The sequence below is a fragment of the Micrasema longulum genome, unplaced genomic scaffold (genome assembly GCF_059751315.1).
Source record: "Micrasema longulum isolate JH-2025_06_02 unplaced genomic scaffold, ASM5975131v1 h1tg001439l, whole genome shotgun sequence".
NCBI lineage: Eukaryota > Metazoa > Arthropoda > Insecta > Trichoptera > Brachycentridae > Micrasema > Micrasema longulum.
Window position 1 is genome coordinate 23,031 of NW_028278625.1, and position 17,794 is coordinate 40,824.

The 17,794-nt window shown below is 31.0% G+C and overlaps 1 protein-coding gene across 1 annotated transcript; it reads left to right on the plus strand.

The window, feature by feature from the left end:
- Positions 1–15,767: 15,767 nt before the first annotated feature.
- On the plus strand, positions 15,768–17,296 carry LOC148275374 (endocuticle structural glycoprotein ABD-5-like). Its single transcript, XM_088235786.1, has 2 exons — positions 15,768–15,776; positions 16,875–17,296. Exons 1-2 carry the CDS (start codon positions 15,768–15,770, stop codon positions 17,196–17,198), a joined length of 333 nt encoding a protein of 110 aa, XP_088091912.1. The 3' UTR covers positions 17,199–17,296.
- Positions 17,297–17,794: the final 498 nt, after the last annotated feature.

A 17,794-nucleotide genomic window follows, 5' to 3' on the forward strand; every position in this document is an offset into this window, starting at 1 on the left:
ATGATAGAAGAAAGAGTGTTGTGCATAGTTAGTGCTACAGACTGGCAGATGGAATAAATACTTATTTCTTGTCACGCGAAAGGGGACATCAAGACTAATTTCGGAGAGTAGGTTGAAAGAGTCTACTTTATTATTTAATAATTTATATATAGCATAATTTAGATATATATATAATATAGTGCGTCTGTTTTCAAGGGTAAAAAATTCATTTTGTTTGGCAGATTGGCTGAAAGTACAAAGCGTTTTATTGTTTTTATAATCTAGGTATTTTTTAAATTTTCGTTTAACATTTTCAATCCTTTCTATGTTTTTTATGTATTGTTAGCTCCCACACAACGAATGCAAACTCTAAGTTATTGGGTACAAAAGTTTTTTATTGGTTTTGTATCATATCGGCGTTGCGCCAGCAATATATGTTTAGTAACATTAAGTAACATGTACCTTTTGGTGATTGTGATTTTTTCGGGCATGATTTTTCATTGATAACAAAATGGAAAAATAAGTTTTTTTATTAAAATTCAAGTTTATTTTGATGAAACGAAATAGTTTAATATAAATGAACAGATACAACCGGCGCAACAACAAACAATTTACAAAATTACACATTACTCAATTAATTTTTGACAGGCAAACCGTGTTTAGTTAAAACAACACATATGAGGGTACTACTTGCAAACCCGGCAAAATCCAAAATCTAAAAAAAGTAAGATATTAATTGAAACTTATTCAGAATACAATTTTACAAAAATTATAACCTTGTCAGTCAAAAATACGGCGTAAAGTATTGTAAAGGTTGAATGTATAAAATTAATTTTATTATTTCACTACTGTTTCTTTACATAATGATGCTTTTGTAATCACTGCTTACGTATAAAATATTTACTAATTATAAAAAAAGGTTTTAGTTAAGTATTGTATCAGTTTTTTGTAATTTGCTCAAAATAAAGAAAGATGGATTTTGCCGGGTTTGAAAATAGTACTCTCACATACACAATCATTTAAATATACACTGATACGATTTAAAAAAAAAATATATTTATAATTAAAAAAAACTTTCAAGGGCTAGTATAATATTTTACTGACATGAAAACTTAAAAATTAACAAATTAGCAAATAATTTCAAAGAAATATACCTATAAGAAAAAATTATAATAAAGAGCTTTTATTGTTGTAAAGAGATTCATCTGACTGAATTATTTCGCACACCGGGCAACGCCTAAAAACAAAGGTTTATAAAAGGCAAAGGAAAACAAGCTCTTTGACTTCACTAAAATCAACAAATGGAAGATTTGAAGAAATATGGAGGTTTAAACATAGGCAAAATAGTGAATGTTACACAGTGTGTAAAGTGGCCACTTAAACCAGCCAATGACAGGTCATTAGCCCTTTGAATGCCTAGACTTTCATATTCCCTTCTTTAAGGTATTCTTCATTCCTGTTGTAATTTGTTAATCTTAATGACTCCCGAGGGGATGAAATCTAGTTTTTTGTCTACAAACATTTGGACAAACTTCTTCTTGAGGTGCTTTGTCGGGTTCCTCCGAAGTTGGCGATCACTACAGCGAAAGCATCTTGATCCTGCGCTACTCCGCAGCCAGGACAACTGCTTATTGGATGTATTCGCCGTAGTGATTCTTGGGAAAAGATGACCAGAGTGGTTTCCCGTTGCCTTCTCTGATGGATTTTTCTGTCTGGGTTACCTTCCCTTAGTTGGTCGGTTCTGGTTTGGAGGCGCCAGAAACTCGCCTTTCACCCTCTCGTTATCTGCTGTGATCACACCGTTATGAGTGTGATCCCATTGCCCGGGGTTCGTGACGTGGACGCTAAGGAGTAGGACTAGTCAGTAGTGTTGCCGGTGGAATGCAACTGGGCGTTCGCAGCATTTTATAAAATCACACCCTCCAGCAAGATGTGACTCACTATGATCCTACTGACAGTTTAAACAAACTAAAATATTGAAATAAGTTAAACATTGAAACTCTTATTGGTGAGGGTGAGAGGTGATATTCCAACGAATTCACTAACAGTTTAGCAATAATATTTTTTTACGCTCCTTATGTCAGTTCTTCAAAATTACCATCGTCCGCATTTTGATTAATGTTGTCCAATCAATCGGAATTTTCCTTAGTATCTGCAATAGATAGCTGGAGGCCAATAATACTGTATGCAGCTAATGATATAATAATGCCTACCAACTCATCAAGGCCGAATTCGCAATATGTGTTACCAGTTATGGACAGATTACGACATCGTTGAATATTGAACAGTTGATTTAAATCGTATTTCTGCTTGCAATCTGTAATAGGCATATTCATTAGTTCAATTGTTATAATTATGCTATTGTTTTATTTAAAAATAATTATATTGTATGAAAACATTGTATAAAACAGGGCACTCCAAACCAGATACAATCCCGGGCCAATACGAGCCGTACGATTTTTGATCAAAAACATATCTCCTTTAGAGCACCGAGAGTGTTAAATATTTTGGCAAAGCGTATTCAGCTCTCAATGACAAAAAATATTTTTAAGCGAGGAGTTAAGGACTGGATTTTCCTTGGTGGAAGGGATTTGAGTGGGAAACTCCTTAATGATTTTCTGAATGTTTGAGTTTACTGTTTACCTTATTGATGTGCCATATATATGTTTTTTACTATTACCTTTATAGATATTATTGAATGTATTACTGTAAAATGCAAAAATGACAAATTTGCTGCAAATTCTTAAACTTTGATAATTTAAAAAATACTTTAGGAAAGTCGTGAATTCACTGATGTATGTACATTATCTAAATTAAAACAAGTATTCTCCTTATTTATAATTATTTAATAGATTATTTTTCAAAAAAAAAATCAAATGAAAAACATTTGGATGTTTAAAGATATGCAAAAAGGGGAATGTTACAACAGCGTGTAAAACGTAGTGTCACTTACATCAGCCTCACACATCATAAACTCAGTAAATGGCTAGAATTATATACTCCCGTCTCAAAACTCCCCTCCATCATTCTGAATTCCATAGTGTTTGTCCATAATATTTATTTGTCGTCGATTTTTCTTTAATTGATTCGTTACTAGTTTTATATTGGTCTGCTTGGTTAATATATATATTGTTGTTGTTTAGTAGTAATAGTTAATATACCAGATGACAATTTTACAGGAGAAGCATTTTTAACTTTCGATTACTTTTCGAGCTGCCTTATGAAAAAATATAAAATATTTTTGCATGATATTCTAAGCAAATTACTTCCCATTGAATAAACACATTTTTTGAATAAATTATATTTGTTTATATATGTATTACAATAATACGTATCAGGGGATTTTTTTTTAATGAATGATCATTTTAAGTATCATTTTCCTAAAAATGGATTATACGCCCTTGATACAAAACACCGAAGATACATTATGTCTATCTTGATAAACTTCCTAAAAATGTTCAGCTGCTACCAAAAATACTTGATAACAATGTCTTTACTTACTCAAATCTCCACTCATATTCACTTTTTCTATATTCTTTTTGAATGTATGTACTTCCTTGTAGATTTCATGACATAGCAACATTGTTTCAATAACGTTCATAAACATTATAACTATGTAAAATGTGTGCATAATTGCCTGAAAAAATACTTTATTTTATTCATAAAATAAAAAAGTAGCTTAAATGAGAATAAAACTTAGTCAAAATTGCACTAAATATATTTTTAATATTATTTCTGAATTTCGTCAATATTTGAAACAGTCCTGAAAAAATCATTTGTCAAAATAATTATGTGGACATTGAATTCATAAAACATAATGTTTACCTCCGATAAAATTCCTAATTGAATCATTAGAACAGCAAACAGCGAAACGAAACAATTTGCTTTTATCATCATCAAATACTAAAAGAAGATTATAAATGTTTAATATAAATTCAATTTTTAAGAAGACATTTTTCTCCTGTAAATAAATATTTTTTATACGCAAAAATGCTACTTAAAATACAAAAAAAACATACCTGAATACCAAATGATGCACTCAAAATATCAATATTATCAGCTAACAATTCATAGGTTTTAACAAAATCCTCAATGTCCATAAATCTTTTTTTGCGAAAAATATTACATTTTTCATTCATTTTATTGGATTTAATAACCAGTTTTTGAAAACAAATCATTTTGAGGTCGATAAAATATGATTTTGGTACATTTTCTTCTCCAAACTCTAGTATTCTATTATTTAAAATTTGCAGTCGGAACAACAAAAACCAAATGTGTATATTAAATAAAATTTGCAGTGATTGAAACGTTATTACAATTTGAATAAAAATAAAAATAATCTTTATACTAACAAAAAACGACAGAACAATAAAAAATATAAAAATTACAACGACGAATTTCAAAAGGATAATATTTTTAACAAATTTTCGAATGCCGTTGTAGTTTTCCTCGCAGTTTATTTTTAGCAGTTCATCAATTACGAATAGATTACTTATAAAAAGTAGATATTGATTTGAACTTTTGAAAGTTGTAATCAAAGCAACCATGTGTGAAATAACAGTAAGTAATATAATAACGCATAAATCTATAGAATAGACAAAACTATACTCTGATTTTAAAAGTTGTAAAGAAAATCCAATTTTATTTATGAAGTACACCTGAATTGCAAACGTCAACATTCCTCTTAAAAGTCCAATGAGTTTACTCCATTTTGAAACCTCTGTAATTTTTTTCCCAGATTTCTGGATTATTTGAAGATTTCCAATTTTAGTCATAAATTCTATTGAGCGATTGTAATAAGAAAAGTGCATTTTGGATAATATAATTTTCTCAGTTTAGAAAAAGTGTAATTTATTGATTTTAAACTAATTAAATGTGGCTTTGTTCAGTGATGAATTTAAACAAAATAAAAATGCTTCTATATAACGTATGTACCAATTGATCTTATCGCACGATTTCAAAGCAGTAAAATGTTTTATGAATTATTTATTGAGTAGTGTTTTCCAAACTATTAATATTGTTTATTAATTTATTGAAGAGGGTCCGACGTTTTGCTGAAAAGCTGCTTGCTTAACGCAGGTTTGCACTATGCAACTTGTTTTTTTTTTCGCACTCTCAATCCTGGGGATTAGTTTGCAGCAAAGTCTTGCATCTCGTCTTCCATTGGTCTGTATTTTTGCAGCCCTCTTCAGCTTGACATATGACCTATATCCCATATTGTTCTCTCCAGCAAGTTCATAATATTTTTCTGTAGCACCACATCTCGAAGGCCTCTAGTCTTTTTTTATCTCTTTCGGTAAGGCACCATGTCTCACAACCGTACATCAATATGCTCCATACATATGTCTTGGCAAATTGCTTGCGGAGTTTTGAATTGATATTATTTGACTCAAAAATCTTTGATTTTTTGTGAAAAGCAAGCCTTGCTTGGTGAATGCGGCAGTCGACTTCTCTTTTTGTTCTCCTATCCCAGGTGATCCTGCTCCCAAGGTACACAAACTCTCTCGCGTTTTTCATCGTTGCTCATTACGGGCCACAGTTTTACTTTTCTGTTTAGCTTGTTTTTAAGCTTTGATAATACTTTCTGCATAATTTTTACGCGTGCACGCATTAAAATGATGATAATAATAATAAATTTTATTCCAGGAAAATGGCTAAATAGTACAGAGCCAATTTTACCATGTATAAGAAAAACATATTTTATTTTAATATAACAATGTTGAGATAACTTCATTATATGTATAATATACAAAAAGAAAAATTAAAATATGAAAATTTCCTAATAAATTTAAACTAAAGCACAAAACAAAAAAGAATAAAAATAATCATCTTGTAAAGGTAAAAAAAAAAAAAAAAACTTAATTATTGCGTAAATGACAAAGAAAAACTTGTCATGTCATGTCATGTCCTTATGGCGATCTCAGCATTTCTAGCCATCGCTCAAACAGGGGTGAATGGATTCACTCTGCATCGGTTTGGCGAAGCGAGTTGTTAGAGCTTTTCAGGCGTTCCCATAGGCTCCAGGCTCCTTGGCAAAGTAGGGCAGTGAAAGTGTTTACCCTTCCAGCTGTAAACATTTCGAAGGCACTGCTGTATCTAGATAGTCCAAATAATGAGGAAGTTTAGTGTCTTTTTTTATTTTTTAATAGATTATTAAACTAAGTCAAATAATTTTTTTGTATTTCTAAAATAACTGAGCTGGTGACGTCAGAGGTTCTTATCTTTCAGTTTTTCCGATTTGTTCATTTACAGTAAGCAAACCGGATATCCTTTAAAGCTCTAATATCATTAGTTGGTTCATATGAACCAGTAACATCGTTGAAAAGAAAGCGTTTTTATCAAAAGGTTTTTTTTTTCGTACGTTTTCAAGAAACTTTGGAGAACAATGAAATGCTTCAATTTTTACCGTGAGCAATAAAATAATTTTTGAATCCAATTTTAAGTAAGGATGAAGTTCCATTGCTTGTATAAATTACAATTTTATCATATAAATTTATTAATTTTATTAGGTAAACAAACAGTATGTACACAAATATAGCCAATTTCTTTGCATATTAGTGTAAGACACTCATGCACACATCAAAAAAATTGTTTACACTTAATACAATAATTTTAATTATTTTCAATATAATAAATGTAAAAGAAGCAAAATTAGCAGTTCACAATGGAGTCCTGGTCCCGACCTTGATGTTTGGGAGCGAAGAATGGACTTGGAAAAAGAGGGATGAAAGTAGGCTGAATGCTTTCGAAATGCGATCTCTCAGGCGAATGTACGGTAAACCTACGTACGATAGATGCACAAATGTTGAGATCCGTACAATATGCAAGGCTGCGATAAGCATTATCAACAAAATCAAGAAAGGAGCACTGCGTTTGTTTGGACATGTAGATCGAATGGACAGCGAAAGAACGGCTAAAAATATTTATGATGCAAATGTTGATGAATGCAAATATAGAGGGAGACCGAGAAAGACATGGCATGACCAATCCAACAAATACTTGAAGATGGACATTTTAAAAGTCAGAATAGTCGGCGCGCGCGCATGAGTAAATGTATGAATTTAGAGGAACAATAGATCAAGAATTATTGTTAGAGTTTTAATGTGACAAAATAACATTAGATTAGTACGTATTTGTTAGTGTCCACACTTTTTCTTTGGTCTTGTTATCAAATTGTCAAAGGATTTTCAAAAATAGCATTATGACAACGCAATCGAGATGACCACTCGACTATTATCGAGTGGTCGACAAAATGTCTTATTGTTTCAGCATAAGGCTCCAAAAGTAAGTTCTTGTTCTTGCTGTAAAAACAGTTCCTCATTGGTCGTTTTCACACATGCCACGCAAATCCACCCGGCGCGGTAATTTCACCGGGTTCACCCTACAAAAGGCGACACAAGGGTGGATTTGCGTGGCATGTGTGAAAACGGCCATTGGGTACTAGAGCGAAAATGAACCCTCCGAACAAAACTGTATCATATAGGTATACGCCACGCTATAATAGATTTTCTTCCGTTCAACGCGAGCGTATATGATGTAGATACGCTGAACTGCTGTGGCCGATAAAATATTTAACTTGGACTCAACTCTGACGAGAATATGGGGTATTTGTATATTACATAAAATGATATAGTTAAGAAATAATTTCAGACAATCGTAAAAACCCACACGGCACGATCGAATTACAGCTTGCCCACCACATACCACACACCGCACTTGAGGACTTCAGAAGAAACGCGGTCTGACTTTTCTTCATACAAAAGTATTTCCGTATTTCCTCCCTGGATTATGGCAAAAGAGCTAGAATTTTATTACACACTATCGACACTCACTGTTGGCGTATCTTTATTATTTTTATATTTTGTTTCTTATGGAAGCTAGGATCATCCAAAAACCTTTGAAAGCACCCAGGTTTATCTGCCGTCTTCGGACACACAGCATACAAATATTTATATTTATTTATTTTTTACAATATTTGAATTTGTCCAAATGTTCGTAGACAAAAGACTGGATTTCACCCGCTTGGAAGTCATTAAGATTAACATATTACAATAAGGATGGAGAATACCTTAAATAAGGGAATATGGATATCCATATGGATGTTCAAACATAGTCAAAATGGTGAATGTTACAGTGTGTAAAGTGGCCACTTAAACCAGCCAATGACAGGTCATAAGCCCTGTAAATGCCTAGACTTCCATTATTTAAGGTATTCTCCATCCCTGTTGTAATTTGTTTTTTATTTACATTTTTTTTGTTCACATTTGGTACAGTTTGTATTACATAAAAATACATTTAACTTTGTTTATAAGTACAAAAAAATCACACTGGCATGGCCTGTGCGTGTGGGTATACTAAATCTAGAATACATTTATATGACAACTGTTTTTGAAAAGCGCAAAAGGTACAGACACTATCGATTTAAGTTTGTAAAGTAAACTCAATCACTTAAACCAACAGATACATATAAGAATAAAAGAATTATGGATGTTCAAACATGAAAAAAATAGTGAATGTTAAAAAAAAAGTGACCACTTATACCAGTCAATGACATGTCATAATCCCTGTACATGCCTCATCATCATCATTCCCTTTCCGCACCTAATGGTGCACAGGGCACTGCGTTGGTACACCAATCGCAGCGTATCTTGTCAATTTTTTGTTACATGAAGGTAAGGTGATCAGTCTTACGCTTCAGGTACCAGTCTAAGGACTGTGAAATATTATAGAGTAAAAACACCCTTTTATATAATATTTCATATCAACCATGCCGGGAATCGAACCCGAGACCTCTTGCATGGTAGGCAAATGCACTGACCATCACACTACGAGGCTGACTGCTTAGACTTCCATATTTGAAATATTATCAATATTTGTTGTAATGAGTTAATCTTAATGACTTCCTAGGGGGTGAAATCCAGTCTTTTGTCTACAAAAATTCGAACGAACTCAAAAAATTAGTAAAAATACGTGTGAGTAAAATCTTACCAAATTTATTAAAAACCATTGCTTTTTCCACAATCTGCTTTGTCTCCAAAATTTCTTTTTGGAAATTTTCAAAAACCACAGTAATGCATATAAGTTTGAAACTTCTCATGATCATATCCAAAATTACGAAAATATTGTCTTTCTGAAAATAAAAACATGAAAATTTTTAAGTATTAAATAAAAATATAATTTTTTCGATTTCGATAACTTTTATCAAAACCTTTTTTTAATTTTTCTTTTTATTTTTTCATACACATATTATTTACAAAAAAATTTAGTTACAAAAATACACTTTAGAAAAATACATCTTAAAATTAAGCTATATCATGAATTGGAAAAAATGCCCACAAAGACTTCAGCGTCTGAGCGTGGGCCATTCTTTTTTTTTATTAAAAAGTTATATCCGCATAAGAAACAGCATTGTTAAGTCAAATGCACCTTATCTCAATCAACCCTTCAATGTGAGTTTGACGAATTATAATTATAGAGCTTATGCCAGATATTTTCATCATAACTAATGACCAAATGAGACGAACAATGAAACGTTTTAGTGTAAAACTAACTTAGAAAAAAAATGCCATGTCAAGCTCCCCAGGAACCAAACCCGGGACTTCAAACAGTATAGTCAAACGTGCTAACAACTACACAAAGAGGCTAGATTGAACAATACAAAACCAACAATACTCACAGGAAGTTTAATGGTTTATAATACAAGTTAATAAGTGTTTTTTGATGAAATTTATTGCAACAGATATGGAAATCATTTGAGGAAAGGGCGTATAGAAATCTTGGCAAAAGGGAAATATCACTTTTTTTTTACATTTTTAAAGTAATAAAGGTCTATAAAATACTGTCCATTAAAAAATTTTTTTTTTGCTAATTATTAGTAGCATAAAAAATACTCTTAAATTTGTAATTAAGTTCGCGCGAAAACGGTTATTTCATTAGCCACGAACCTAATACATCACGATTCATGTTTATTTGTTCCTGCTATTTAAATATGTGTACAAAAATTTTATGAATCTTGACGTCACAACAACCAAGGCCAAACACGTCGCGTTTTTTTACTAACATATTTTTTATCGAATTTCTTTTTTATATTTATGTATGAAAACAATTCTCTACAATATCTATATTGATTTTGAAAATACAATTCATTATTCTAAATCCAATTCATATATTTTTATCGGTAATCGTAGTATGTGTTTCCCTGATGTAGAATTTATGACATAGGGAATGAAATCCAGCATTATTTAAAAAACACTGTAAATATTCAAAGTATTTTTTGTTTCTGTTTGTTCTTTATGTAAATATGGCGGCCTCCATGATGTAGTGGCCAAGACGCTTGACTCACACACGTAAGGTTCCGGGTTCGATTCCCAGTGAGAACACAAACAAGTGAAATGGGATTTTTTTTTAAGCCAGGGTGTTCCGTGATGTTACTCACAACTACAATTGGGCCTCCAGGCCTGTTGTAATGCAAAAAAAAAAATTGTGAAAACATAATAAATAAAAATAAATAACGGTAAATTACTTATTTACTAAAGACATCTAGTACCTACAAAAAACATGTGTGCTTTAACGGGCTTATTGCTAAAAGCGCCATCTTCGGAGCCATCCCAAAAACAGCTATTTTATAGTTGAGAGATTGCACATATTATAAACTTATTAATTTTTTTTTCTATTCACATTATGTATGATAAGGAAAGTGGGATTAGGTAATACGTTTGGAAGGAAACAGGAAGAGGATCAAGGAAAGAAAAGGAATAAATGTATTTTATTTAAATGACAGGAATAATTTATTAGTATTAGAAAATTTGACAGTTTGTTTGCTTACCAAAAGTAACAAATTGCGGCTGTAAGCAAGTATTGCTATTTTAAATATTGCAGGGTAAAATGTAGCATTTGTTTTCAAATACTGAAAACAAGTTTTTGGAATTTTCATTTGATTTAAAAATGAGTCTCAGTTGGAATTGAATAACTACAAAATATCATTCTGTACAAACAGGGCCACGATATAAAAATATGTATTAATTATAAAAACTTTTAAAGTACAATACATGTTTAACATACAATACTCCCATTTAAAAAATCTTTTGGGACGGTATATAAATAAACAAAAATGTTACCTATGTTTTTTTGTGTCTACCTGAAATCCATTTTTTTCCCTTAATATATCAGCGCACTGAAGCAAAGCATTGTAGCAAAATATAACGTTTTTAAAGTGTTTTCCCGACTTAAAAAATGTTTTATTTTCAAATACCTCTGACGTTTTTACCAAAAATCTACACATGCCAAAATAAGTCTTTTTTTTCTTATTTTGTAAACCGAAAACTCGAATTAGAATTAAATTCAAAGCGTTTAATCGAAACTTGAGGTTAATGACATCCAATGCAAACAAAAACACAATAATATGAAAATACGAATACAAAAAATAGGTTTTCATTTTATACAAATTTTCAAAGGAAATGATACAGAAGGCACAAAAATGTATTAATATTACGAAAACGTATAAAACAATTAATTTGATAGTACTTTTGTAGATATTAAGGTAATTTTCTTTATTATCGATAAATACTTTTGAATGAACAAATGATAGATTGTACCAAAACTTGTATTAAACGTTGTATTTATTCGGATCATTAATCTTAAACGAAATTGATAAATAATATGAAAGGAATACTAATACGATTTCGAATATAATTTCAATGGCAACATTTTTAGGGTCTTCATTTAGTGGTACTATACAAAATCTGTTAATCTCGGTCCATAGATAAATAAATAAAAGCAAAGTAGCCATTGTAAATGATATCAGCTTGTTCATCAGCCAGATCATCAGCCATATCAGCCAGAAAGAAATTTCTGAAATATTTCCGTTCTCATAATTAACCATCTGAATATTGAATAATGTTGCTAAAATGTAAATCGGCCTATAACTATCGCTTATTGTTGGGCTCCATTTTTTTAAATCGAACCATTTTTTAATATACTTCATGACAAACATTTGAAAAAATTAAAAATTAGAGTAATTTAGTCAGGAAATATTTTTTTATATACCACGTAGTTTCTCTTGAATCTTTTTCTTTTTAAACTATTATTTAAACGTTTTTTATTTCACGCAATTAAATTATTTAATTATTTGTTTGCATTTATTGCAGAAAAAAGAATATTGGTTATGTTATTACTTTTACAACGTTTGATTGGAAAATTCTTTTATTTTTCACAACGTGGCTTTGGTAACTTACACATTCTATACAATAAATCGTCGCCGTTCAGGCAAAAGACACTTACTCTAAAAATGACAGTTTTGAGTTAAATATAAATTCGAAGCGTAAAACTATGTAATTTAAGAGGTAAACTACACCAAGCTAGACTTTTATTTTTCCTTCTCTAAAATCTTCTCTATCTTTGTTGTAATATGCTAATGTAGAGGGTCGTTAAAATAAAAGGAGCTCATGTATTATTGTCTTTTGAAATGTTAATTTACTTGATATTTACAGTCTACATAACGGAATGGATTAATCAACCAGTAAAGTAATGCTGACAACATTTGTTACATAAATAAAATAAATAAAAGTTGTACTTTGAATTGTAATTGTAATAAACATCCAATTTCCATCGAAATCAAACCGTAATTGAATTCGAAAAACGATGGATTGTGAGTAAAATAAGCGAGAACAATATTTCCAGTTGAGACGAAAAATAATTTCAGAAATAATTTTACTTCATAAAGGTTTCACAGAATCGGTTAATACAATCTTCTAAGAACATTTTGGCGCAAACAAACTTTGATTTTCGCAAAATTGAGTTCAGGAAAGCCAAAAATGTGAGGCCGTACGCGACCGGCAGAGTGCCCGTAATCCGGTTCCAAAACTTTGACTGCGTTTTTCTTAAATCATAATATTCCGCTAGTTTTGCCGCGATGACTAGAGAACGGCTAAAGATATCGACTTGATTTAAAAAAAAAAAGATAAAGGTTTTATCACATAAACTAAACTTATGTCTGCACATATATATTTTTTTTTAATACCGTTTTAACCACAAATAACTTGAGTTTTTCTTAGTTTTTGGTTTCTTATCCGCCATGGCTCTAAATTTGACGATTCTTTACAAAATAGCTCTAAGAAAAAAAAAAACCTCCAGCCTGTTCGCGGCAAAAAGAAAGCAATTCGCGAGTGGCGCGGTTGCCGTTTTATATAAATATACCTCCCAATTATGAATGTTTTTGTAAAATTTCGAAGCTTACTTTGTTCATCAAGAATGCATAAAATAACTTGCAAAAAAGAAAATTTGTGTATGTCTGTTTGTTCTTTCATCATCATTTCCTTTCCACACCTAATGGTGCATAAGGCACTTCATTGGTACACCGCAGCGCATCTTGATATTTTTGTTACATACAGGTAAGGTGATCAGTCTTACGCTTCAGGTACCAGTCTAGGGACTATAAAATATTATTGTGTAAAAACCCATGCCAGAAATCGAACTCCAGACCTCTTGCATGGTAGGCAAATGCACTTTTTTTTGGGGGGTGGCTTAAACGCCCCCTTTTCTCCTTGCAGTCGTGTTCCCGCCTTTCAACCTACCACTATACTGCCTTGGTCTAGGCACTCCGTTGTTTTTCGGTGTTACCTTCTTTCTTCTTTCTCATTATAGTTTCCATAAATGAACAGTTTGCCAGTTGTTCTTTGTTTTTAACATGTGTTTTACTATGTTTTCGTGTCTCATATATCCTCTTTCGGGTCTCCATTTGTCACATTGAAATAAAGTATATTCTGCATCATCCATCTCTAAATCGCACTAGATACACGTTTCTGTTGATGTTTTTTTGTATTTTATGGAGAAATTTTCCGAACACACCATGTCCTGTCAAGCATTGGGTCATTCTAAACGTTATTTTCCCATGTTTTCTTGCCAGCCAGACAAATGCACTGACCATTACACTACGGGGCCGACTCTTGATAATCTCAAAAAGATCTTAAAAAATTAAGTGGTTAAATGAATTTATTTTGTTGATTAAGGTTATTTAAGTCCCAAAAAGTTTAAATTTTAAATTCTGTGAATAATTTTCTCATATTTATTTATTTATTAAAAAATTTTATAATACAAAGTATCATACAATTAAATTTTATTCCCAGGAGTTACTGCAACTCAATTCGGAACTTGAATAATATTTACATGTCGTTCCAAAGCACTTATTCAATGCTACAAAAAAATGAAGCACGAATCTTTGTAACTTAATATATCACAACAATATATGAACCTAAAAACTTTTATAAAATAAAACACTTAGATTATAATTGAACAGAAATTTAACTTTTAATCAAATTTCTAGTACGCAACAAAAATGGCAATAAGTTTTTGGGAATATTAAGAAATATGGTATATAACTACTATTATCTTATCTACCTAATAATTATTCGCTCATAAATTACTGTTCACCGACATTTTTTTTGTGTAATGAAAGAGAAATAAAAAATATTTAAATTCTACAGAATAAGGCAATGAGGATTCTAATATAGAAAAAATGCATAAAAATCGGCTTCCTCACATATAAATTATAATGTAGCAATTTTTATTCTAAAAACGATTAAGGGACTTAGTAAAATAAAAAATAAAAAACGTATTTAACCAACAATGCCATACAAAGAAAACTAAAAATAAAAAAAATACGAATGAGGAGAGTCTTACAACTAATTGTACCGGAGGTTAGAGCTGTACAATCAGCAACCCGAAGAAATAAAAAGCCTTTAAATATTTCAAACTAATAAAAGAAAAATGTTTTTAAATAATTCAGATATTAAATGTTATGTTAATCATACTTTAAAGATGATATGAACTAATTTAATAAAGCCTAAATGTATAAAATAATTTAAAAAAAAACATTATCATCATTATCACTCCCCTACTTGAACCCAGAGGTAAATTGGGCATTGCATTCGCAAACCAAATGCAGCGCATTTTGATAATCTGTTACATAAAGATGAATTGATCAGTCCTACGCTTCTGGTTTCAGTTCAGGAACTGCTATATAAACAACCTTCAAAATCAATATTTCACTTCCACTCGTCAGAATCAAGCCCAAGACGTCAAGAATTGTTGACAAACGCGCCAACCACTACACAACAACGTTGACTAAGATCGAATTTTTACCTGGGAGTAGCCATTGAGTCAAAAACACTCGTCTAGGTTTCTGTTTTTTTATAAATAAAAAAAGGAAACATTTGTGTTCTTATTATTTACCTAAATATTTTATCATATCGGTCAATTTCAGTTCGAGTTGTAAATAACTCAATATTAGAAAATGGAAATACAGTTGAGGTAGAATGGGGTTTGAACCTCTGATCTGTGAGTCCGCAACACTAACCACGAAACTACAACTCGATTTAATATATTTCATAAGTATAAATAGCCTGGCCACAGATAAAAATAACAATGGAAAACTGTTTCTTTAACTATACCTTTAAATTAGAGCAATCCCTAATATTTTTTGAATCTAGGTATAGAATATTCAACATTTAATATAATAATTATTAAACAAAGCAGCATTGTTTGATAAACGTAGGTATTTGTAGTAATTTCCCTCTGGCAAAATACATAACGTGACGACAATTTTTAATGGGCAAACAGCTACCCATAATAATAGTTGCCAAATTTTGCGTAGCGTTAATACTTGTTATTAAATTAGCTAATTACTTATCGTAATTTACCATGTTTATGCCAAATTTATTCAGTATATAAGCTTGACGTTTCATTACAAAGGCATCAGTTGTCTCTAAGTCATCAACAAGCTATCAATCAACATGCATTTCGTAAGTAAACAATTCATTTTAGTAATTTATTTATTTGATTTCATTGAATATTCTGAATTTTTAAATAATTGATTTGTTGAAAAAATATTGTAAATTTTTTCACTTAAATGTTTAAAAATACTTTCTTTTGTCGTCAGGCATAAAAATAATAACTGTTTTATTTTTTGTAACATATTGATACTGTTTTTAAATATTTCTATAACAGAATATATATCGAATATTCACATCTTGTTGGCTATGAATATAAATTATATGTGGTACCATTATTTTTCACCCCCAGTTTCATTTTTTAGTTTTTATCTTATGACGGTTAATGTAAAATATCTTTTATTTTTCTTTTATCCTCTCCTAATAATGCATAGGGCACTGCTTAATAACAAAAATACAATTATTTCAATCAATCGTTACACGAAGCCACAATATAATCAAGGGCTTTAGATGCTGGTCCAGGTACTTCAGAAATAAAATATTGCTTAGCAATTACACCCTTAACAAATGTGTTTTATGACAAGTAAATTAAAAAATGAATTGCGATTTTTTGCAATAGGTAAATACACTAACTAATAAACTACATGAATTACCCTTTATTGTTAATATTTTTAATGTCTTAGAATTTCATTTAATATTATTTTCATGTCTTATATTTTTAGCCAATTTTATTGATCTTCAACGGTAACGACCGGTTGATTAGCTTAGTAAATGAATATAAAGTTTATTCAGAAAAAAATTACATAACAACAACATACATTTTTTTATACATATTTACCCTACAAAATTTAATATGTTTTTATAAACATTATCCATAACGTAAAATAATAATAAAAAGAACAATTCTAGTGTACCATAATGGAGAGTAACGGCTAACAATGATGTCTTCTCTATTTTTGCTAAATAAATATTCCTAAAATTACAAAATATACAGTGTCTTCAATTAGTTATGTTGCATTAATTTTTTACTTCTTTCTTAAATATTGTGTATTTCTGACAGCACTTATAATTTCCTTTGATCATTTCATTTTTTTAAAAATCTTTGTAAGTATAATTATGTCCTGCTGCTGTAAATAAATAATTATTTGTATTCGTTTGTTTCCCCAATAGTTCTTCGTCTTCGCTTTCGTCGTGGTAGGTGCCTTTGCCGCCCCTGAGGCTCCCCTCAGAAAGGTCATCCCCGTTCTGGAGAGAACCGAAACCCACGATGAGAGAGGCCAGTTTTCCCTGCTCTACCGCAGCGGGGATGGCACCGTCCTGTCCGAGGCCGGAGCCCTGGAGCCCTCCCACGACGGCAAGGGATACGTCCTGGTCAAGAAAGGAGAGTACTCCTACATCTCCGACGACGGCAAGACCTACCACACCTCGTACGTCGCTGACGACAAAGGATTCAGGGCCAAAGGAGAACATCTGCCCAAGTCTGTTGTTGCCTAACTTGATCTGACTACTAAATCACTACAGCTACGAAACCACATCTTAAATTTGTTATTGTCTTAAATCTGTATTGTACATAATAAAGCATAAAGTTCTCTGATTTGTTCGTTTAATTTTTACTAGAAACCACTGTTATATGCATAAAAAATATCCAGGTCACTCTTGAAATTGCAATAGACAGGGAAAACAGTTTTGAGATAAGATTTACAGGGCTTATGACCTGACATTGGCTGGTTTAATTTTCCACTTTATACCATGTTTAACATTCATCATTCTGCTTGTTTTTTTTACATTTATTTATGTCCAGAGAATTTTTTTCAGGTCCTGACTACGAGAAATGTCCTCTGTCTAGACACAGCCTAAAAAGGTTCTGCCTAGGCAGAACCTTTTTAGTAACATGTGTTTCTTTTATTTAATAATCTTTAAACAAAAAAAAAACAGTAATAATAATATTTGAAAAAATTAAACATTTCTAAAATTAAACGCACATATACCAGTACATATTAAACTAATAAAAATAAAAATAGAAACAAATGTAAGATACAAAACATAAAGATTTATTAATGACACAATTTATAGGATATTTAAACGTAAAG